This window comes from Gossypium arboreum, chromosome 7 (genome assembly GCF_025698485.1).
Source record: "Gossypium arboreum isolate Shixiya-1 chromosome 7, ASM2569848v2, whole genome shotgun sequence".
NCBI lineage: Eukaryota > Viridiplantae > Streptophyta > Magnoliopsida > Malvales > Malvaceae > Gossypium > Gossypium arboreum.
Window position 1 is genome coordinate 69,177,787 of NC_069076.1, and position 25,870 is coordinate 69,203,656.

At 33.0% G+C, this 25,870-nt stretch overlaps 1 protein-coding gene and 1 long non-coding RNA gene across 3 annotated transcripts; both read right to left on the reverse strand.

The window, feature by feature from the left end:
• Positions 1–7,266: 7,266 nt before the first annotated feature.
• LOC108480481 (Golgi SNAP receptor complex member 1-2) lies at positions 7,267–11,491 on the reverse strand. 2 transcript variants are annotated; one of them, XM_053030889.1, is made up of 7 exons: positions 11,373–11,483; positions 11,092–11,271; positions 10,616–10,803; positions 9,193–9,282; positions 9,033–9,104; positions 7,590–7,719; positions 7,267–7,505 (listed from the first exon to the last, which is right to left on the reverse strand). In XM_053030889.1, the coding sequence occupies exons 2-7, from the start codon at positions 11,222–11,224 to the stop codon at positions 7,408–7,410; spliced, it is 711 nt and encodes a 236-aa protein (XP_052886849.1). In that variant the 5' UTR covers positions 11,225–11,271; positions 11,373–11,483; the 3' UTR covers positions 7,267–7,407. The 2 variants fall into 2 exon arrangements, with proteins under 2 accessions (XP_052886849.1, XP_017639025.1); XM_017783536.2 differs by having other exon boundaries at positions 11,092–11,491.
• A 2,696-nt stretch (positions 11,492–14,187) lies between these two features.
• Positions 14,188–16,171, reverse strand: LOC128295375 (uncharacterized). Its single transcript, XR_008285833.1, has 2 exons — positions 15,575–16,171; positions 14,188–14,785 (listed from the first exon to the last, which is right to left on the reverse strand). It is a non-coding gene; the product is annotated as an uncharacterized LOC128295375 (long non-coding RNA).
• Positions 16,172–25,870: the final 9,699 nt, after the last annotated feature.

Consider the following 25,870-nt stretch of genomic DNA (forward strand, 5'->3'; position numbering starts at 1 on the left):
CATTTGAATTTAATTTGAATATGGTTTTACAAACCTATAAATAGACGTAGTCGTCTCTCCTCTTGTATTATTTGAATATGACATAGTGAATTATTTTCTCCTTTGCCCGTGGTTTTTCTTGAAAGGGTTTCTACGTAAAATTTTGTGTGTTCTTCTCTTTCCGATTCTTAGCTATTATCGACGATCTATTTTTCACAAACTGGTATCATAGCTTTCCGTGTTTCTTATCTCGATTATAGTAATAGCGTCACTGAAGTTTGAAATTCCGCTATTGGATCGCACCAGATTTGTGTTATTGCAAATAAAGATATAGGTAGTTCTTGAGTAGATGGATTTAGAAAATGCCTTGTTGGGAATAGATAAGTTGTCTTCGAAATTGAAGGATGAAGAGAAGAAGCGTAAAGATCGAAAGGCCTTGACGTAATTAAATTTGCATTTGTCTAACGAAACTTTACAGATATGATGAAAGAGAAGACCGCTGCTGCATTATAGGTAAAACTAGAGCAACTATATATGTCGAAAACTCTAACCAACAAGATGCATATGAAACAGCGTATTTATGCTCATCATTTGAAGAAAGGTGCATCTGTGCATGAACACTTAACAGTGTTTAAAGAAATTCTTTCAAACATTAAGGCCATGGAGGTTCAGTATGATAAAGAAGATCTAGAGTTGATTTTGCTTTGTTTGTTGCCCTCGTCGTATTTAACCTTTAGAGAACAATTTTGTATAGCTACGAGTCTATCACAAATTAATGAGGTTTATAATTTTTTGATCTCGTATGACAAGATGAAGCACCTTATGGTTAAATCCAACTCTCAAAGAGAGGGTCTCTTTGTTCATAGGGACAAGATCAAAGTACTGATGATGATCGTGGAAGGACACTGGAATGGAGACCTCACAGTAAATATAAGAGAAGATAGATGTCTTCAAACAGAGGTAAAACTTGTAACTTTTGTAAGAAGAAGGAGCACATTAAATCTAAGTGTTTTAAGCTACAAAATAAGATCAAAAGGGAGGTTGTAAATCAAAAGGGAAAACAACCAGAAAAATTCATTCAAGCTGATGTTGTAGAAGACTACAGCGATGGTGAACTTATAGTTGCTTTTGTGAACAATCCTAAAGTGAGCGAGGAGTGGATCCTTGATTCGAACTGCACCTTCCATATGAGTCCCAATCGGGATTGGTTTACAACTTATGAAACAGTGTTTGAATGTGTTGTTTTGATGGGAAATAATGCTTTATGTAAAATCGCAGGTGTTGAAACGATTAAAGTAAAATGTTTGACGGAGTTGTCAAAATACTTAGTGACATGCGACAAGTTCCAGAATTGACGAGAAACTTGATTTCATTGAGTACTCTTGATTTAAAAGGGTTCAAATACATAGTTGAAAGTGGGGTTTTGAATATTTCCAAAGGTTCCCTTATTGTGATGAAAGGGAAGAGAAAGACTACTAAGTTATATATTTTATGGGGTTTTACTGTTACTGGTGATGTAGCTGTCTCTTCCACATTATTGTCAGATGATGATGTTCCTAGAATTTGTCAAATACATCTAGGTCATATAAGTGAGAATGGCATGACAGAATTAAGCTAAAAAGGACTTCTTGATGGGCAAGGAATTTGCAAACAAAAGATCTGTTAGCACTGTATTTTTGGGAAGCAAAAGAGAGTTCAATTCACTAGAGGAATCTATAACACGAAGGGAATATTAGAGTATATTTATTCTTATCTGTGGGGGCCATCTAGAGTGTTTTCGAGAGGTGAAGCTAATTACATGGTAACACTTATTGATGATTTTTCCAGAAAAGTTTGGCCATTTTTCTTAAATTAAAAAAATGATATGTTTTCCATATTTAAGTCTTGGAAAACTATGATTGAAAAATAGATGGGAAAATAAATAAAACACCTTCACACAATCAATGACTTCGAGTTCTTTCTGATGATTTTAATGAATTGTGTAAGTCAGAAGGGATCGTGAGACACTTGACAGTTCGTCATACTCCTCAGCAAAACGTCGTTGCAGAACGAATGAACAGAACGATCATGGAGAAGGTTCGATGCATGTTGTCGAATGTCAACTTACTGAAGTCGTTTTAGGTCGAAGTGACCTCTACAGCATGTTTTTTGATCAACTGATCTCCATCTGTTTCTATTGGAAAAAAGACTCCAAAAGAGGTATGGTCTGGTAATCCTATTGATTATTCTGATTTAAAGATTTTTAGGTGTCCTGCGTGTGCTCATGTTGATAATGGGAAATTAGAACAGAGACCTGTTAAATATGTTTTTCTTGGTTATAAAGCTGGTGTAAAAGGGTATAAGTTATGGTGTCCTGAAGAAAGAAAAGTTGTGATTAGCAAAGATGTTATTTTTTATGAAACTACTATGCTACCTATCTTATCTCTTAAATACTCTTCCAATAAAGAGCAACAAAAGTAGGTGGAGCATCAAATTGATTCAGAATCTACAACAGAGTTGACTTCTTAAGCCAGTACAAAAAGTCAAAATAAAGTTGTTTCTTCACCACAATACTCTTTTGCCAAAAATAGAACTAGAAGAGAGATTAAACCTCCAAAGACATATGCCGAGGCTGATCTTGCTGCTTATGCTTTAAATGTGGCTGAAGATATAGATGCAAACCATGAGCCATCTACTTATTTCGAGGCAGTTAGCTATGAAGACTCTGAAAAGTGGATGATTTTCATACAAGATGAGATGGAATCACTCCACAAAAACAGAACATGGGATCTTGTGAAGCTTCCTAAAGGAAAAAAGGTTATTCGTTGTAAATGGGTGTTTAAAAAGAAAAAAGGGACTCTAGGAGTTGAAGAAACCTGATATAAAGTAAGGCTTTGTTACAAAAGGTTACAGTTAAATTCCAGGTGTGACTTTCATAGATTTGTTCTCTCCAGTTGTGAAATATAGTTCGATTCGAGCTTTGCTTAGTATTGTAGTCATGCATGATTTGGAGTTTGAGTAGTTAGATGTAAAAACTATATTTTTGCATGGAGAACTTGAGGAGGATATTTACATGCAACAACCAGAAGGCTTTATAGTCTCAGAAAAAAGAGGACTATGATTGTTTACTGAAAAAGTCCATTTATGGTTTGAAACAGTCACCAAAACAGTGGTATAATAGGTTTGATTCTTTTATGACTTCTCATGATTTCAAAAGAAGTAACTTTGACAGTTGTGTTTATTTTAAAAAAAATAGTGATGATTGTTTTGTGTATCTACTCCTCTATGTTGATGACATGTTGATAGTAGGAAAAGATAAAGGAGAGATAACAAAGGTTAAAGCCCAGCTTAGTGAAGAATTTGAGATGAAATATTTAGGACCAGCAAAGAAGATACTTGATATGGAGATTCTCAGATATAGAAAAGCAAGAAAATTGTACCTAACTCAGAAAATGTACATTGAGAAAGTTCTTTGTAGGTTCAATATGCAGAACACTAAGCCTGTTAGTACTCCTTTATCAACCTATTTCAGACTTTCATCGGCTTTGTCTCCACAACCAGATGATGAGATTGAGTACATGTCACATGTTCTATATTCTAGTGCAGTGGCATCCTTCATGTATACTATAGTTTGTTCACATCTAAATCTATCATATACAGTTAGTGCAGTTAGCAGATACATGGCAAATCCCGATAAAGAATACTGGAAAATAGTTCAGTGGATTTTGAGATACTTATGAGGTACTACTAATGTTTGCTTATAGTTTGGAAGAACTAGAGATGGCGTCATTAGGCATGTAGATGTTGATTTTGTTAGAGACCTTAATAGAAGAAGATCTCTCACAGGTTATGTCTTTACAATTGGGGGTTGTGCAATCAGTTGGAAAGTCATTTGCAAATTACTGTCGCTTTGTCTATCACTGAAGCTGAGTACATGACTGTTACTGAGGCTTGTAAAGAAGCTATTTGGTTAAATGGGCTTTTTAGCGAACTCAATAAAAACCTTCAAATCAATATAGTATTTTGTGACAGTCAGAGTGTCAACTTCCTTACGAAGGTCCAAATGCATCATGAGAGAACAAAGCAGATTAATGTTTGGTATCATTTTGTTCATGATATTATTACTTGTGGTGATATTATTGTGAGCAAAATTAGTACTCATGATAATCCTGCAGATATGATGATTAAGCCACTTCCTATAACCAAGTTTGAGCATTGCTTAGACTTGGTTAGTGTTCATTGTTGAAGATAAACCCTTAAGAGGTTTCATGGAAGAGGTGAAGACCTTATTTGTTGAGAGTTCGTGATGAAGAACGTCTTCATTGAGAATTTGTGTCAAGGTAGAGATTGTTAGAATTGTGTAACCCAAATTCTTGTGAAAATAAAATTTAAGTAGCAAGATAAGAGGATTTACAATTGGCATCTGTATAGAAGTTTACTTCATCTATTTTATGTTTATTAGAATAAGATGTTTTAACCAAACTGTATTACTTCTATTTGACTTTGATTAGTATATGATTTTACAAACCTATAAATAAACGTAGTCATCTCTCCTCTTGTATTATTCGAATTCAATATAGTGAATGATCTTCTCCTCTATCCATAGTTTTTCCCGAAAGGGTTTCCATGTAAAATTCTATGTGTTTTTTTTCTTTTTATGATTCTTAGCCATTATCGACGATCTATTTTTCACATCCTTCTTATCTTGTTCGACAAGATTAGTTGCGTTTGTGCTTACTAAACCAAAATTAGTCTTGTTTCTAGAATTTATAAATCTACAATATCAGATAAAATGTCATTTCTTTCCACAATGAAAACACATTTTATCAGTCTTTCTTTTATTGGTTCAATTGAATTTTTTTCTAAATTTTAGTCCTCTTGTGTGCCTTCTCATGACTCTTTTCATGGATAAAGTTAACACTCGAATCAAGGATAAATATATCACGAGTGCAATTTTCAATCTCAATTTATAAAATGAATTAGAAAATTTTGAAAGATATATGATTCCAAAGAATGCAATATCTTCTTCCTGTATCCATTCCAAAATTGTGACAATTTGAATAAAATTGAACCTATTTGAAATAAATAAATAATCTTGATTTCTAGTTCACTTAATTTTGAAACTAGAAATTGCAACTCATGCGCTTATCCATGATGGGTTTTGTATCAGTGATGGTAAATTAAAAAAAAAATTACTAGAAATTTATCTATGCCTTTCTTTTCGTTTCCGTATGAGTTTTCAAGTGTCGTCCAGATTTCTTTTGGTGAAGTCATGTTTCAATAAAAGTCATAAAGATGATCTCTAAGAGAATTCAATATGTATCCACGATAAATGCAGTTGTCTTCTTGGCATTTGTTTATTGCTTTGATATCATCATCAAAGTCTGTAAGTGTTGATTCTGGTAATGGTTGTAGATTTGGATATATCAAGGACATAAAAGATCTAAAACAACAAATCAAAATAGCCAAAATGGCTAGGGGTGAACAATTAATCAAACTGAATTAGTATTAATTGAATTAATCGAACTTTTGAATCCTTTAACCATTAACCGAACAGAATTTTTTCCAAAAAAAACTAACTGAACCGAAATATTTCGGTTAATTTGGTTGGTTAACTGAATTAACTAAAATTTATATGTTTTTATTTTTTGGTTAAAACAAGTATAAAACATATCAAAAAATAAATTGATAATGCTCATTTGACTGAATTATCTGAATTAAAACTACATATAATTTGTATTATTAATTATGAAATTCGATTAATTTGATTAATTTGATTAATTAATTAATTTCAAACCGATTTAACTTGTAACTGAACTGTCAAAAAATATTAACCGAATTCCGATCGAATTAAACCACTTAACCGACCGATTAACTGAATTAGATCAGTTCGATTAATTAATTCAATCAAAAGTATATGACCCATGCTACATATCTTTCGGCATAAAATATGATTTTCCATAACATTTTTTATAGAAAATTATGGTCATACATTTCTAAATCTTTTGAGAAAAATATTATAATTATTTTGAAAATAATAATAATATTTATAAAAGAATATTGTACCTCCAAACTTATCAAGTGCATATCTTTGGTTATATATATAGACCCAATACATAAGTCTAATTAGTTAATGGCTAGTACTTAAAATATAAACCTTAAGAGTTTATATGTAATTTTTAGGAATATGAAGTTACTAACATTGTAAACTCAGCCTTTTAAGTATGATCCATCTTCGTCGAATAATCGCGTTCATGCCCAGTCCACCGCCAAGAAAACATCAACGCCATACCTATATAGCCTATAAAACTACATTCTGATAAATATCTCTCCATCATCTTCAAAATGAAGTGTTTGAAAGTTGAAAGAAAATCTAAAAGGTTGCATAATGCAGATTTTGAACATCGGTAATCAATGCAAAATACAGTAGTTGTTTGTTTTTCCGAATTTTGTACAAAACTGTTTATTAGAGACAGCTAACAATATATTAATTTATAGGTGAGAGAAATCCAGCTAAGCGATAGCTTCTAGAAAGCTTGGGAAGGAAAAGTCTTTATCCGTGATTGTGGGTGGTGGCCCGGTGGGATGAATAGTAATATAAATATTTAGCCTCGATATTTTGGCATATCAGGAATCCCCAGACTTGATGATAGAGTGAACGGTTTCACTGGGAAAACTAAAGTACGTTGTACGTACTGCAACTCAATTGCACAACGAACCACAAATGGGCTGCCTCTGCCTGTGATACTGTAATATGTAATTAATTTATTATTTTAAAAATAAACTTAATAAAATACTTACATAAATAGTAAGTATATAATTATCATTTAGTTAAATTTGCTTGATAAAAAAAGGAGCCTTGATATTGCAGGGGTAAATATATTTTACACTAAACTAAAAGTTCTTTTGACTCTTCTCTAAGTTTCTCTCTCGAATTTAGAATATGAGCCTACCGGGGATCAAATTTAAGACATTCATTATTAAGAATAACAAAGTCTAAAAAATGGGTTCAAATAATTTAGAAAAGAAAGGCACCAATATTAGATCATGTTTTGTTGAAAATATAAGACAGGCATATATAAGATTGTCCCCGCTGTCACTGTTAGATAGCAATGGATCAAGCCCAAAAATTGGCATTCTCGGGAATTAAATGCACCTAAAACTACGAACAATGCCCTTTGCAGCAAGGCAGCTAAAACTAAATCAGACCCTGAGTGACCACAACTGAAATGGACCCAACATGGAAGCATCACAACCAACCACTCATCGACTACCGAGTTGAAGATTTGCATATGAAACAAAATGAGATTTTCTGTGTAATGGCACCAAAAAGAAGGTACCACAAACTTAAACAGAATGTGATCTGTTCTACCAATTTATAAGCAAAAATCTCTTAGCGAAACACAGCAGCTTTCAACATTTGTATATTAATATGAATTACATCCCTAGTTACTTTGAGAGCCAATAAATAATAAGGAACAACGTACAAGCAGCAATTACTGCTGACAGAATAAGAGTGTCCCTTGAACGCCTCCTTCTGATGGAACCTAGAAAATAGAGGATTTTTAATTAGTAGAAAATAGTAGTATACATAATAAAAGGTCAATAATGAAGATACATAGTAAAAATACCAAGCAAGCCACGGATAACAGGGAACTTGTCACTTAAAACTTTTACTTTCCCTTGAACATCTCCAAACAAAGCTCTTTGAGAGCCCAAAACTGCTCTTGTCGTTTGAGCTTGATTAATCACATCATCTATCTATAGAAGGCAGACATACAGGTTAGAAAATTAGAAATGAAATAATCATTTGACAAATAGGGAAGAAAAACTAACCAATAATAATAGTAATAATAAATACAAGCTACTTTGTGACAGGGCACTGAAGCTAGCAAACAAAAATATCATGAAACCACCTATCTGCTGAGGGAATCGACTATTTCTTTGCTTTGTTTCCACTTTGTTTACATTCTGTTTGATTCTTAAACTCATGTATGGGCATGATATTGATTCCCAACAGTAGCAAGGCATTGAAGCTAACAAACAAAATATTACGAAACCAATGGGAAGCCTAAAGTTTATTCTATGCTACATTAATCTTATCAATTAAAAAAGGAGTTAACATACCCAAGTTACCTGTAGACACAGCTAGAGAAGATAAAATAGAAAGATGTGTGAGCAAAGACGGCTGATTGTGCACAAGAAAGATGTAAAATAAAATTTTATCAGCATATCTATTTGCAACCAATTTTGAACTTCAATGGAATTCACCTTCCCCACTTGTACTCCAACTCTAAATCTTTCTCTTTTGGGTAAATTAGAACTTAGTGCAGACCATACTTTCGCTTATACTAAAAGTACAATGATGCAAACATGGCCCCAAAGCTAGTATGAAGTATGACATGTGAACACCCATCAATCCACAACTATGAATAACCCATATAAGCAGATAACAGCACCAGAATCAACTTTCATGAGACACAAGTCACCTGTGTAGTACAAGTGTTTGAATTCCAAAACCTAGATCCTTCAAATTGTGATAAAGCAACCAAAGACATGTTTAGCAATGATGAGCAAGAGGTAAAGAGGTATACATCATTAAGCAACCAAAACCAAACTGATGGAACGTCACATCTAAGCAATAGAAATAATTGTCCTAGACAAATTTGTAAATGGGGCTTTGTGATTAGGGCTTTTCTTTTTGCACTTCCCTTGTATTTATTTGTAAGGGCTTGATTCTGGATTCATGTATCTCATATAAAAAGTGGTTTTTGTCAAAGCTTTGAGCTAACTTTTGGTAATATACATTTGGATTTTGAGACTAGTTCATGGAGACTTGACAATGGTGGTTTCAACCATTTGGCTTCTACATGCTAGACAGTAGCTTTAGGTTTCTGACCAACAGGTTCACCTGTTTCTTCGGTTTATAATGCGTAATTGTGTCGCACACCTAATCCAAAACCAATTAAACTATACCAGGATAAAACACATTAAGGTAAAACACAGAAGGGGAAAGTTCTTTCAACAAAGCATGCACCACAATAAACATTGATAAAAGAATGTTTAAATCTTACATGAGCTATGCTTCCATGGATGGCAGCTCGCTCTCTGAGTAATTGCATTCTCGGTGACATACTCCCAGATGCCTGCATTATGGCAAATAGGTAACTTTGGGAAACAACATGATATTAGCAATGGCACTGAAAAAATTAAGAGTTGAAATCATATGACTACCTTATACTCATTAATATCATCTCTGACAGAACTCAGAAGCTCCGCGTGTTCCCTCATTGAATTTATGTTTCCCTTGATTCTTCTAAACTCCTAACAAAGATATATCATTGCTTCAAAAAGATAGAAAACTAATCAACTAGTCCAAATAATAAACAGCCAAAAGCAGCAATAACTAGGGGCAATTCAATGGAACATGGATGCCATAATTTATAGAGCAATGAACCAAAGTGCAATAAAGGCAATTGACAGTCCAAAAAGCAGATGAGTGAACACATTTGGAGCCTAGTTCGATCTATAATTGATGACAATGAAAGTGTAGTGGAGAATAATTCCATGGATCATGGGAACATAAATTTATAGTGAAATGAGCCAGGGTAGCAAATAAAGAACTTACAGCAACCCCAGGTTTGGATCATACAGAAATGTAAATCTGTTGGGGAGAAATATATGATTTTTCAAAAATTGAGAATGAATTAGAGATTAGCTCAGTCTGTTAAGCTACCACCAACAGCCTCTCTTCTTCCACTTCTCTCATGGTTCAAGAAAAGAGGAGATTAGGGCACTTCTAACTGTAAACTTGAACATAAAGGAAAATCACATGCTACCCCTGCAGAAACTTTTCATGTAAATGGGAAGGATTTTATACATCCCCAATTGTCTATGGAAATTACTTTTCCCAAGTACACAAGTAGAGAACAGAGCAAATACACAACAAAAGATATAATGTAAAGAGTTCAAATTCTAAAACTGCTAGGGAACTATATGAAGTTGCCGGTACGAGGCCATCAATTATCAACAAAAAAAAAACCATGGACCAAAAATCTTTTGAGAACTTGACTCATATAGCATTTTGCAAAAATGAAAAGCAACAATAAAACAATAGTATAATTATACTCATGTTGCCATAAACAAATTTACACAGAATGCTAACTTGCTGCTTGTACTGTATTTCTTATCCCACTGAACTGATTGTCAGGCATGTAACAATCATTAACCATGAACTAATTACAATTAATAAATAGAATAACTGAATTATATTTTATTTCAAATAGAGGTACAGATATCCCAGTAAGAATTGCCAAAACAACCAATCAAACATGTTTATAAGCATGCCTTGATGGTGTCATGATTTGGTATATTATCAGTTTGAACCATGGCTCACAAACATAATGGTGACAATGACTTAGAGGTTGGAAGAGAGTTTTTCCAATTGCAGTGGTAAAAGAATACAAAAACAACAGCAATAATTAGAAGTTGCAAGACTATACACTACACATAATTTAATATCTAGCAGTGATGTAGGACAAAATATCAGGAAATGTTAATATTTCATTGAAGCTTATAGCACCCGGTAATTAAACATGGAAACCTGAGTTCTAATAACAAGTCTAGATAAAAATTACAGAGTAGACAACAAATAAACCTGAGTAAACTCATGTAGTATGTCTCTATGCCTTGCAAGCTTCTGGGTTACTGAAGTAGTTGAAGCAGCAGACGCAGCACATCTGCTCATGGCATCATTTATGTCCAGCAGTTTCTCGAGCAATGACTGAATTTCCATTTCCATAGACTTCCATGATCTACTTGACCCAACGGTTGGCGACCCAGTATCTAGATAAGCTCAATGTGAATACATATATCATCACAAAGGGGAAAAATGAATCTAACCAGATTTCAAAGGCGATTTAAATACAAGGAATAAAATATATGCTCTTTGGTATTAAAGATCCAATCTATTCAGCCATTGGAGTTTGTTCAGTTTTTTTAACAGATTTATTCATAATTACTGTAATCTACCAAAAGAAAATCAAAATGCAACCATATAACACAAAACAAGAAGCATTTGGAACAAAAATCTAGAGATAATAAAATGAAAAAGGAAGCAGTAAAAGAGCAAACCTCCTTGGGTGAACCTAGCACCGAGCTTAGCATAAGAAGAGAGTTTGACATCGAGATCACCCTCGATCTTTCGAGCCTCTCTCCTGAGTTCCTCCCAACCCGATTCTTGCAGATCCAGATTTGGATCCGTCATTTAGATCTTGGTGTTTGAAATTCGGATCCCTGGCTCTAGTTTCGTTTCTTATGTGGATCCAACGATGGAGATTGGTTGAGTTATTTCAGGTTAGTAACCCTCATCCAATTACAGAATTCAAAAATGCTGCTGAGTGTTGGAAGCTTACTTGCTTTCTTTATTTTCGATGATCGTTCAATTTTGATTTTCTGTTTCTCAGAGTTTTGAGGGAGAGAAGAGAGGGGAGGATGCTCTTCTCTGGTTATTCGTGGTTTATTATTTTGCATCTGGACCCTTGAACCTAAGCATGGGCCCAAAAGAGAATCAAACTATGGTTCCATTCTACCAAAATAAACTCTCTTGAAGGCCCAATTACTCATCTATATCTATTAGTTTCTAATGTCAAATAAAATATTAAATATTAATTTTTAAATTTATTAAATAATATATTTTATTTTATGAAATTAATATAAATTATATTATTCATTATGTTAGAAATGCGTGTGCAAACCATAAATTTGTATTTAAAAATAACATAAAATAAAGGAAGCACATGGCTTAAAAGTAGTTACTAATAATTACACATTCAATATATATGATATTAAAATTTAAAAATAGATTTAATTGTTTATCATTGTGTTATTATTAATCTTGAGCCAGTGTTGAGTTAACTTGTGACACTAACTCAATTAAATACATTATTAAAATATACAATTGATGAAGTAATAAAGTGTGCATAATTAAAATTAAAATGTACAAAGGTATTAAGATAAAGCTTTGGCTAAGTGGTAATTAAAATTTTACTCATACAATTGACTTAGGTTCAAATCTCAATAAATGCATTATTTTAGTTTTTTTAAATGAAAAAACTAAAGGACTCTCAAATAATATAACTTATTTTCATTATGTAAAAGTATTTACATAATTTAACAATTGAGTTGTCTCGTTAAATGTGACACCAACTCAATAAAACACTTAAATAATAATATAGATTAACAGTTTCGTAATTAAAATATTATAAAAAGAATCTCATATAAAACTCAATTATTAATCTTATAAATGGCAAAGAAAATCTCTCTCTATATAGATAATTGCACCATTCATCTCAAACTATAACTTTCATTTTAAATTAGTCCCTAAATTTTAAAAACTCTAATTACATTTTGAACTATTAAAGTTATATCAATAAGGTTCTTCCATTTCTAAAATCATTAATTTAATTGTTAATGAGATGTCAAATCTTATGTGGCATAGTTTAAAATGAAAAGTTTAAAAAAATGAATATTGTAAAAGGGATGTCGTAAGAATATTGATTTTGAGGTTTTCAAAGCTTTTACAAAAGTTTTATCACCTGCTTTGTTTCTTTTTCAATTTACTTTATTTTTAGTTTTTACTTTTAAAATTTATGTGGTAACATTTTTCTTTCTTTAAATTTTTCATTTTAAATTATGTCGCGTAACATTTGACATGTAATTTAACTATTGAATTAATGGTTTCAATAATTAAAGGACATGATTGATATAATATCAATAATTTAGGGATGTAATTACAATATTTTTAAGTTTAGGGGTCAATTTAGAATGAGGGTCATAGTTTGGGGATGTCTAGTGCACTTTTCTCTCTCTCTCTCTCTATATATTATCAATATAATTGTATTTGTCATGCATGTAAATTTTTGAATCGATTTTATATATGTACCATATCGATCTAAAAGAGTACATAGATTAATATATTTTTAACGATTGAAAGTAAAAATATCTATGTTAACATATATATATAACGAATGAACAAGCCATTTGTTTCTTATTTTTTGTTTTGCTCAACGACGGTGCCAGCCTCCAGATTGGCTATCGCCCGCTATTTTTCCCCTCCCACCAATTCTTTCTTTCTTTATTTTTCAGTTTGCAAATCTATTTTGTGTGTATCTTTATTGTCTTCACAAGTTATGATGGATAGATGACAATGCTTGTCGTTCGCTAAAACTCCACCGGCCACCAATAGTTTTTTTAGAAAGTGGGTGGCTCTTCGTCAGTTTCTTAATTTGGTTCTGTTTTGAGAATATTTCAGAATAATAAATGATTTCACGAGTCGATTTAGACTTGTGTTGTCTTAAGTTTTATATGTTTTTTTGTTTGCTTTTCCATTATTTAATAAGTCTTCAGTTTTAGAAATTTTTGTCTGCTCTTATAGCACGATTTTTAGTCTTGCTTATGCATGTAATCTTAGTTTTACAAGTGATTTTTAGGATAGTTTTGTTGTTGTCCTCTATACTTTGGTAATGCTCGATTCTTTTGTCGATTTTTGCTCACTGCTTTGGACCATGCGAGGCTGATTTCGTTATCGTGTTAAGTGCTTGCAATCACTCCAGATATGTCATGCTTGAGTTGTGGCAAAGCCAATTGTCAATGTGTCAAAATGTTCTATGTTGATAGAGTTTGTTATTCCTCATCTACGACGAGTGTTTGTTATTTTTTTCCTTAAATTATATGATTTCATTTATTAAATGAATTAATAAATTTACCTTTCAATATATATATATCACGAATTAAAGTTTATATATATATACACTAAATTGTGGCGCACTCATGACATGTGTGAAAAAGGTACATAAAATATATAAAATTCAAATGAGGCTCTAGTTAGAGCTATAAATTTTAGTTTTTAAGTTCAATTCTTGCTATGTATAAGCATTTTATAGATTTTATATAAAAATATATAAATTAATATTTTATTATTTTGTAAAAGAATAGTTTTCAATTATGCTTCGATTGAGTTAGTATCCAGTTAACTTGAGCTCTAATTATAGTGTTGTTTGATAAACTAAAAAGACTAAGTGTTAAAATTAAGTATGAAAAAGTAAATACTAAATTTAAGTTATAAAATCTGTTTGGTATATTTCTTAAAATTAAATACGGAAAAATTAGACTTTTTATTGTAATTTTATAATTTTAAATGTGAAGTATTAGCTGGGCAAAAATAACGAATTCTCTCTGTGAAAATACTGATCATGGAAATTCCATCTTAGAGGAGATGATTCCCAAGAAGGTTAGATTTAGAGACAAAGAGGAAGAGACGAGCAATGACATGGTGATCGAGTTGTCCTCTGATCTGCCTACTTCTTGGAAAGAAAGGCTGGTCGGCCATTCCTCAAAGAAAGGCTTCAATGGTTCGGAAGAAAAGGAAGCTATTGATATTTTGGAAGGGGACATTCAGAGATCTATGGTGAATGGGATGTCGTCCATTATGTTTTCAGATCGGATTCATCAAATCCTCCTTCAGGGTATGGACAACACCGTGATCTTAAAACTCTTAGGCCGTAACATTGATTTTTCGATTTTGCAGAACAAAATTTATAGCATGTGGAGACCCATAGCAACTATCCATATGATGGATATTGAGAATGGCTATTTTTTAGTCAAATTCCAAAATAAGCTGGACTATGAAAAGGTACTCTCTGAAGGTCTGTGGACTATCTTTGGCCAATATTTCACTGTTCAACCATGGACGATGGCTTTCGATTCTACACAGGCGTACCCAAGTGTAGTGATGGCATGGATTAAGTTCCCTGCACTACCCAGTTATCTGTACAATCACAAAATCATTACAGAAATCAGAGAACTGGTGGGTAAAGTGGTCAAGTTAGACATGAACACCGATAGTAACGCGAATGGTAAATTTTCTAGGATGGCGGTGTATGTCAACTTAGAAAAACCATTGGTATCCCAAATATTGATTAATATTCGGAAACAACATGTATAATACAAATCCCTCTCTCCAATATGTTTTCATTGTGGAAGGTATGGGCACGTTGACAACATTTGTAAATTCAAAACTTATGAGTCTACGGTTGAGGCGAACAGTTGTAAATTCAAAACTTCTGAGTCTACGGTTGAAGCGAACAGAGACTCGCCTGTGACAGAATCGGAAAGTCAAAAGGTGAACATTGTAGAATCGAAGAAGAAAGATGGTAACTTCGAACCCTGGATGATTGTCGAAAGAAAAGCAAGGCGTAAATCTAGGGACAATATGCTGAAATCAACCGAAAATAAAGAGAGAGATAAGGATGGCTCCCGATTTGGTAGCCTAGAGAATAGGGATTTAATTAGAAAAACACAAAACAGGAATATGGCTGATTTGCGAAAATCTAAAAGAAAAGGTATCTTAATTGAGGATAATTGGAGGAAAGAATTGGGGAGCCAAATTACTGTTCAAGCTGGTTTTAATAAGGGAAATAGCAACAGTAAAACTAAAGAGTTGGGCCTCAAAAATGTTTCAGGCCCGATTATAAAAAAGAATAAAGATTTTATCTTTGGGTTACAATTCGGCCCACACAAATTCTAAAGGTACAATGCAGGGTTCAGATGCCCTTACCAATGGTTTGGGCCTTGAGGTGGTTTCGCCTATACAGGCCTGGACACTTGTGGACCGTTAGGGCCAGACAAAAGTTCAGCGGGGTACTGTTGGAGCTGGAAGCAGTGGTCGAACCCTTGCAGTGGTGGAGTTCAGTTTTGAGCAGGTCATCGTTGAAGAGGATTTACAAGCTGCAAAGGAGCCCGAAATACACCGATCTAATTCACCTTCAAAGGAGTTGGACAGAGGCGAGGTTGTGGTGGACGTAGGAAGCTTGGATTCCGGCAGGTATTCAGCAGTAGTATTTTTAGAAAATAAAGAACATTTGCCCACAAGTAGTTCCTCGGCTCCACTAGGAAATTTTGATTCGGGCAAGGGGATGAGAATTAGAGGGAAAAATAGCAAGCAAAATAAGAGCCTCCATGGTAGTAACGTGTGTTTCAAAAACCATGGCTCTCATCGTGTTTCTCTAAGGAAGTCCATGGAACTTTTGGCTGAAAACATTTCGGCTATCACCGAGGATAATGTTGAGTTTGAAATGCTAACTGGAAATGTTGAGCAAATGGAGGGGTTAAATATCCCTAGACAGTAAAGCTGTCAAAATTTGTTGGTTGTTATCTTTTTGTTTTTTATTTTTATTTTTATGGGCTTTTACAATTTTAGTGTTTTGTCTTCTATTTTATTTTTACATATTTTATTTTGATGGATCCTAACCTTAAAATTTTTTCGTGGAACTGTTAAGGGTGTCATGGCAGGAAATTGATACGAGCTTTTCGAGAATACAATTCGAAACATAGACCAAATATTATCTGCTTGGTTGAACCAAGAGTAAGCGGTAAAAAAGCTAATTTTATTATTGAGGAATTACGCTTTAAGTTTTCTCATCGGGTTGAAGCTGTTGGATTTTCAAGAGGCATTTAGGTGGGATGGAAGGACTCTGTCCGAATTTATATTATTCAGAGCCATCCTCAATTTATTTTTCTTCGGGTTGATATGTTTAGTACTAACAAGTCTATTCTTATTTCTTTTGTTTATGGTAGCCCTGACAAGACGAAACGAAAGCTCTTTTGGGAAAGGTTACATTCTGTTTCCCCAACCCAAACTACCCCTTGGCTAATCATGGGAGACTTCAATGCTATCTTATCTTCTTTAGATAAGAGGAATCCCTTTAATATAGGGAAACTGTGTGAATTCTTTAGTAACTTTGTTGGCTCTTGTGCTTTACAGGATCTAGGGTTTTGCGGACCCTCTTTTACTTGGCAACGAGGCAGTACTTTTTTAAGATTAGATCGAGCACTTGGAAATGACGAATGGATGATAACTTTTTCGCAGTGTTTAGTTCAACACCTTACTCGTATTAAGTCGGATCATTGGCCTCTCTTACTTTCCACTATCGGATCATTGGCCTCTCTTACTTTCCACTAACTCAAACTTTGCTACTTCTAAAGGATGACCTTTCCGGTTCTTAGCAAAATGGATGCACCATAACACTTTTCCCACCTTTTTTAGAGTTTTGCAGGTAATATGGTTGATACTCTTAATAATTTTACTTCTTTGGTTCAAATCTAGAACAGGAATGTGTATGGTTTTTTGTGCTCATAAGCGAATTCTTATGCGTTCGCTAAATAATATCCAGAAGGCCATTGGTCACTTTCCATCTAATCAGTTAGCTCAGAAAGAGTTGGAAGTTCGAGATGGGTTGGAAAATGTTCTTGATCATGAAGACTTACTATGGAAACAGAATGCTTGTTGTGATTGGCTTCATTTGGGAGATAGAAACACGAAGTTTTATCATAGTCACACGATCAGGAGAAGGAAATTCAACCGTATTTCTACTTTACGTATAGATGGTGGGGATTGGTGCTCTGGTCAAGATGTCTTGCAGGCTAAGGTGGTGGAATTTTTTGAAGGACTTTATGGTGAGATCCCCCTTACTTTTAGAGGTATGCCTAATTTTGGTTTTCTAGACTCTCCACTTCAAAGGTTTCTTTTTTGGAAGCTGATGTCACCAATGAGGAAATCAAAAGGGCATTATTTGATATGGCACCCCTTAAAGCTCCTGACAGTGATGGGTACCATGCTCTATTCTTTCAAAGTCAGTGGGATACTCTTGGTGGTGATGTGTGCCAATGGGTCAAAGAGGTTTTTGCTGGAAGACAGATTGAACAAGAGCTGAATAATACATTGATTGTTCTCATTCCTAAAAAGAGAATCCTGAAGATTTCAGCCAATTCTGACCTATTAGCTTATGCTCGGTGCTGTACAAGTTGGTTATGAAAGTAATCACAAATAGGTTTAAAGTGATTTTTTCAAAATTGATCTCACAAGAACAAGCTGGTTTCATAGCTGGTCGGAATATATCAGATAACATAATCATTGCATAAGAAGTCATTCATTCAATGTGGTGTAAGCGAAAAGGGAAATATTAGATGGCCGTAAAGTTAGATTTGAAGAAAACGTACGACAGATTTAGTTAAAAGTTCATTGCTACCTCGTTGAAGGCGGCCAAGATTCCTACCTTTCTGCAGAAAATAATTATGTCAGCCATATCTTCGTCTTCAATGCAAATCCTCTGGAATGGAATGCCTATTCGCAAGTTTAAACCGATTAGAGGAATTCGTCAATGATGCCTTCTATCGCCGTATTTGTTTGTTTTTTGCATGGATTGGCTATGGCATATTATTCGAACGGAGATGGAGGTTGGTAACTGGAATCCTATTCGACTATCTCGGAATGGCCCTCTGGTCTCACACTTATTTTTTGCTGATGACCTAGTTGTCTTTGGCAAAGTGCATCTTGATCAAGCAAGGTTGTTAGAGTCCATCCTTAATCAGTTTTGTGAAATCTCGGGCCATAGAATCAGTGTTAAGAAGAGTAATATCTTCTTTTCCAAGATCACTCTAAGAGATATCCAAAATAAAATTATTCAATTTTTTGAATTTCAGGAAGTTCAGAATTTAGGTAAGTATTTGGATGTCCCTCTCCTTCATGAGAGGGTTATCAAATATACGCTGAGTTTTGTTGTTGATAAGGTCAGGCAGAAATTGCAGAGTTGGGATGCAAGGAGGTTATCTATGACCGGGAGAATCACTTTGGCACAGTCAGTTCTTCTTTCTATTCCCATTTTTTTATGTAATTGATGATGATCCCTAGAGGTGTGTGCTTAGAGATTGAGAAGCTGGTCGACAGTTTATCTGGGGTCTTACTGAGGGACATTTCAAAATGTCACTTGTAGGGTGGGACTCTATTTGTCAGCCTAGAGCTCGAGGTGGTCTTGGATTTAGATACTTAGATAATCAAAATAAGTCTTTTCTCATGAAAATTGGGTTTAGCCTTGTTTCTAAAAGCGATGCTCTTTGGGTTAGGGTCCTCCGCTCCAAGTATAGATGGAAAGAGCAGCTCCCAGAGTCAATTAGCAGGAATCAATGCTCCTATTTATGGAGATCCCTTTCTAAGATTTGGCCGTTATTCCGAGATAACCTTATTTGGTCTATTGGAGATGGTGCTACTGTTCGATGTTAGAAGGATCCTTGGATTCCAGGTATGGGTCCTTTAATCTCTAAAATTCCTTCTTATACTAACCTTGATCTAAATTGTTGTGTTAGGGAGTTTGTCAATTTATATGGAACCTGGAATTTGGAGATGTTCCAAATTTGGCTACCTGAAGATGTGATTTGTAGGATCATTAGTATTCCTCCCCCACATCCTGAGTTTGGTTCAAACAGGGTAATTTGGGCTCGGCCAACCTCAGGAGCTTTTTCGATTCGTAGCGCTTATTGGGCCTTAAAAGAGCCTGCATGGAATACTTCTAACAATCAATGGAAGGCTATATGGAAATATCCGGGACCACAAAGAGTAAGAGTCTTTATCTGGTTGGTGTATAAGCAAAGATTACTTACTAACAAGGAGCATGTGAGAAAGGGGATTGGTCATTGTACTTCGTGTGCTTTATATGGAAATGCGAATGAAAACTTAGCTCATGCCCTCCGAGATTGCTCTTTTGCGAAGGAAATGTGGATTCTTGTACTTCTAGACCAACTTAAACAAAGGTTCTTTTCTTCTTCTTTTCCTTTTTGAGTTTCACTTAACCTTTGTTTCCTTGAAAGGTTGCAGGATAGTAGACTCTCTTGGCCTTGTATATTTGGATTAATTGTGTGGCGTATCTAAAAAAATCGAAACCTGTTTATTTTCCAGAATCTTTCCTGGTTAGCAACTGAGGTGGTTAAGAACTCTAGTTGCTGGGCTCGACAATACAAAGCACGCATAGGAGCTATTAAAAGGAATAATACCAGATCGAGTTCGACAAATATATTGGATAAATCCTGGGTTTTTCTATCCATAGATTGAGCTATGGGTAGAGATTCTAGATATGCTTCTTTAGGGGGCGTGGCTAGAGACTATGAAGGAAATTGGATAGTGAGATTCTCTCGTTTTTTAGGAGTTTGCTCTCCGTTTGAAGTTGAAGTTTGGGGTATCCTTGATGGAATACTCATTTTGCTTAATAAGGGATTCAGGCAAATCTCGATATTGACTGATAGTCTTGAAGTTGCTCAAGTCTTGTTTGACTTGGATTTGGAGGAATCCGGAATTACTGTTCTTAAAAGGACTTAGCACATCATGAAGGCAGAGGAAAGTGGAGGATTACATATATTCCAAGAAATCGTAATTTGGTGGCAGATCGTCTTTCTAAACTTGGCCTTAGCTAGAAATCAAGCTTACAAGTTTTGAATGAAGCTCCTAAAGAAGTTATTGATTTTTTACAGGAAGATAAAGATAATGGTTGTCTTATGTAGTTGATTTATTCAATTTTCTCTCATTAAACGATAGTATTAAAAGAAAGAAAATAAAAATAATCGAAAAAAAATATTACTTAAGGTAGCTTTGTTATGATGAAAAGTGATAACTTTTTAGGAAATTTAATCAATTGGAAAGTGATTCCAACGTTTGATATGCCAAAATTTATTTATTTTTTTGAATCTAACTTTCTATTGGGAGTTACTTTCCCAATAAACACGACAATGTAATTCCCATGATAAAATGTAAGAAGTTATTTTCCTGTGTACTATTGGAAAGTTAAGAAAAATTATTAAGACAAAATTAACCCTATTTTATATTGGTTTAAGGTATTTTATATTAAGAAAAATTAACCTTATTTTGTATTGGTTACTTTCCCAACTACAAATTTGATTTAGCACTTATATTAATATGAAATACTTATTATTTTTCATTGAATACAAGCGAAATTGTTCCATTTAAATTGTGTAAGAATTGTAGGTTAGACCGCCTATAGTTCTATATTTCTATGGTTTAATTATTTGTATTTTGTTTAGAGAAATACTTGGAATCAACCTTTATATATATATATATATATATATTCCTATAGGTTAGCATTTAACTAAAAAGAATGTGATTTCATTTTTTAATTTAATACAAAAACAATTTTTATATATACTTTATATATGCATTATTATACTTAATTTGAAACAATTTTGCTTTCAATTAAAATTAATATTTAAAACTATCAATTAAAATTTATTATTAAATATTTAATCAAAATATTTGTTAAGAATAAAGTTTATTATAAAAATTAAATATATCGATGCTATCTTTTATTTAATAATGGTAAATTCATAAATTATCATTATATTCTTAGAAAAGTGTTTAGTGACCTAAATATGACAAAGGTAACTTTCCTGAAATTTTAATCAATACCTTCCAATTAATACAAAATATTGTAAAATAACTTTCTCAGCAATCACATGAATCATAACATGGGAGGGCACCAAATATTACCTAAGTGATAAGTAGCTCCTTATTTACTTATCATTTTCCACATCTTTTTCATTTAAAATATTCTATCATTTGTTTATTTTATTATAGATTATTCATGGTTGTAATACCTTAAACCCGGTCTAGACGTTATGGCCGAATCCAGAGATGTCACAAAGAAGGGTTTTGAAAACGGAGTCATTACGATAGATCATTCCAGTTTTATGCTCATATTCGTTATGTCTTTTGTCGAAAACGTCATTTGATTAATTTATTTTCCAAAATGTTATTTACAGCGGAAGTCATAGAAAATGTTATTTTTTGAGAAGTCCCATTCGTAAATTTTGGAAAACCTTTGTTTTAGTAAAAACCATGTTTTTGATATCCATCGTAAAATAAAATGCAAAAAATGAAAATCCCAAAATAAAATCAAACAATCCAAAGAGTCCAATTAATACAAAACTCCCAAAAATAATCCTTAAATTATATAAAAACCAATACTTAAGTCAGTTTACGAACTCGTGGTCACCGTGAGGCTCCGTCACACCGATCTGCCTAAATCTATGGATTACCTGAACATAACAGACAAACAGATGTGAGTTTTCGTAAACTCAATGTGTAATCCCAACAGAATTAGACATGCTATTCATAAAGATATCACATAAACAGTCAGATTTAGGTTCATATTTGGATTTAAGTCCTTTATAGATACAGATACAGACAACAGAATTAGATATGCAGAACAAATATACAAAATCCCAACTCCCATCCTCTATACACCAACTCTGACCATCCCATCACACCATGTAGAGTTAAAAACACCCACCCATCCCTACACACCATGTTGTATCAATACGACACATATCAAACAATATGCAACCAAACTGCTAGAGTATAGGCGAAGGTCGCCATGCAGAACACTTCCTCCACATATACAAAACCCACCCCAGTCACAAATACAGATATACAGATACAGTAATCCCATGCATAACATGCTCATAAACGGATATCATATAAAAATAGTTAACAGGATAATCAGACATGCATAACAGTGTCCAACTTAGAATAAAATATCAGATCTCACATGATTTTAGGGTTTGGTTAGTCCTTACCGACCCTGCGATAGGCCCTCAGTCGATCAGAACGACCCGTGTGGCCGTAAGAAAAATTATAGAATTATGGGTCCACACGCCCGTGTGGCCCACATGTCCAGATTTTTCAACGAATTATTAAATAATGCCTAAATCATTGCACTTTAAGTATCATATATATTACAATGTCTAAGACTACAAGCTGACGTGGACAACTTTTATTGATGCCACGTGGATAACTAATTTTATTTGAACTATCATGATTATTAAAGAAAAAATATCCTTTTATTTATTTTTTAAAAAAGATATTAAAAGATTTTGAAATTAAAATTATGATTTATCACAACATTGTTTAAATATTATTTGAATTAACTTCATAAGATAACAAAATTACAAGTGATAAAATTGATATTGTAACAAACAAGAACACAATGAGTAGAATTACTTTGAAAAGAAATATATTATACAAGTTTAGAAGAGCCTTCCTATGCCACCAATTTGACTATGTTGTCACCCAAAACGTCTTTCACGTTACAAACGAAATCGTATTCAACTACCGCTACGCAATCAAATGCGGAGGATAAAATTGCAAGCACACCATTATATTTGCGTTTAGAAAGTTTAGGATTTAACGTAGAGGGGTGAATTAAGTCTTAACTTGATTAGTATAAATATTTTTATTAATGTAGAAGGACGTGGGTTTGAGTGTACTAAAATATATTATCCTTCTATTTATGATCAAAACTTATAATTAAATTATTTAAAAACAATTCAATGCGGAAAATAAAATTACAATAAGGATCTTTCGTATTGTGCTCCACATTGAACAATTTCATATTTGAAATAATTAAAAGTGAACAATTAATTTTAGTTATTAAAGAGTAAAAATCCTTTTAAAAGTTTACCAGATATAGATTACAATTAAATGATTTTCACCCTAAAGTTTTTAAACAAATGACATATTTTGTCCCGAAATAATTTATATATTTATAATTATTCCACATAAATATTCATAAATCTATCAAATTAAAATTACTTTGTAGACACTCAATTTTGCCCGGGCCCAGAAATAAGTCCAAAAATAATAAACCCCCCCAAGAAAAAAAACGAAGTCTAAGTTCAGTCCAGAATTACAAATATAATTTGGCCCGATCAGAATGGCCCATTATTTGAAAAGATTTAAGGCCCATCTACAAGTTTGACTCATATGGAAATATAATCTTCAATGATATGCAATCTTAGATGTGATATGGAATCTTAGATATGATACAATCTTAGATATGATTGCAATCTTAGTTATGATAAAATCTTAGATATGATTGCAATCTTAGATATGACGCAATCTTAGATATGATTGCAATCTTAGATATGATATACAATCTTAGAAGATATGATTTTGTAATCTTGGAGATTTAATTTGTAGATATCCTTTAATCTTAACCGTTGATGTAATTGATCTGTACCGTTGGATTTGGGGAGGCTCAACTATAAATAGAGGCCTTTCCCCTCATTGTAAAACAACTTGACTTCACTTGAGTTTTGGGAAGCAATAAGAATTCTTGAGAGCATTCACTCAAATTTCTCTCCCTCTTGCGTTCTTATTTTCTACGGTTTGTTCTTATTTATTCTTTGTTCATCTTAGTTTTCAACCTTTTATTTAATCCCCATCTCCTTAATTTTTTAATTCTCTTTTATATTTTATTTTTAATAATTTTAGTATTTATATCAAATTATTTTTTATTAAATTCTATATTATTCATTGTTTTAAAAATATATTTCATTTAATTGAAAAGTTTTTTCTTAAATAAGGCAATGTTTGGTGTTTAGAAATTTAGAATATAGTGCCCTAACATGCTGGGTTGCGATTTTTTCATTTGACTAAATAACCAAATATCCTTTTAATAAAATTTCAAAATCATGAGATAATTTTAGTTACGAGGATTTAAAACATCGTGTCCTAACATGCTGGATGTGATGTTTGTATACTTTCGGAACAAAGGAATCTCAAGTTTCAACTTTAAATTGTTCAAGTTTTAAAATCTTTTTAAATTTTCGACTCGGTACCAATTTTGGGCGTTACGAGGGTGCTAATCCTTCCTTGTGCGTAATCGACTCCCGAACCTATTTTCTTGAATTTCGTAGACCAACATGTTTTATAAAGGTGATCCAATCACACCTAAAAAGGTTGGTGGCGACTCCCATTTTCATTTTTCAAAAAGTCGAACCCCGTTTTTAAAACATCCCTTTAAAAAAATGGTTTCGACATACCTAATATTGAACTCAAGGTTGAACAACTATTTACAATCCTATGGCATTATTACATTAAAAGTTATCAGTTGACAATCAACTTTTTATTTCAAATATTAAAGTGAATGTTTGAGGAATTATTAAATTATTGGATGGACCCAAATAATGATGACTAAATGCAACATATGATTTTTTTTAATAAGAAAATGCACATATGTTCATATTTTCTGGACTATTTTGTAAATTTATTAATAAACTTTTGTTTATCAAACATTTATTTATTTATTTTGTTAAGGTAGAGTTTGTTTGTAATTTTTTTGTAATAATATTTAAATACAAATATTTTACATGATTTTGTATTAATATTTATTTATTTTTATTAATATATACAATCAATCTATACGGATAAAAATACTAATATTGCAATAAATTATACAAAAATGTGTATCAAGATGATAATTTATTTTAAAATATTATGTCATTCTAATTGAAATAAGCACCTCTTTTTCAATTTATTACATGGTCTATAGGATGCAAGTGGCTCTTTAAAGTGAAAAAGATGCTAGATAGGATAGTGGGTCAATATAAGGCACGACTTGTTGCTGAGGGATACTCTCAACATGTTAGCTCTGACTTTGCAGATGCATTTAATCCCATGGTTTGAGCTAATTCAATTCAGATAGTGCTCGTTGTTGTCGTGATGAATGGATGGTCATTGAGATAGATAGATGTCAATAATGTTTTTCTTAATGTTGTATTGAATGAAGAAATATATATGGATCAACCTTCTAGATTTGAGGTTCAAGGAGCTAATGAAGAACAACCTATTTGCAAGCTGAATAAGGCACTGTATCAGCTTAGGTAAGCGCCTTGAGCCTGGTTTGATACTTTTAGGAGGTATCTTATTGAACAACTTGGTTTTAAAGCTTCAAAAGTTTATCCTTCATTTCTTATTCAATCTTCTTTAAGATCTTATCTTTTTCTAATGGCTTATGTCGATGACATAGTTCTTACTGGAAACTCAACTACATAATCAGTGAGGTAGTTAACCAGCTACACAGTAAGTTATCACTCAAAGATCTTGGTAATATTCATTTTTTCTTGGACTGAGGTTCATCAAACACCCATGGGTTGTTTTTCACTCAAAAAAAGTACATCTTTAACAACCATCGGTTGACCTAATTGTTGGTTCCGAGCTACATGATGTCAC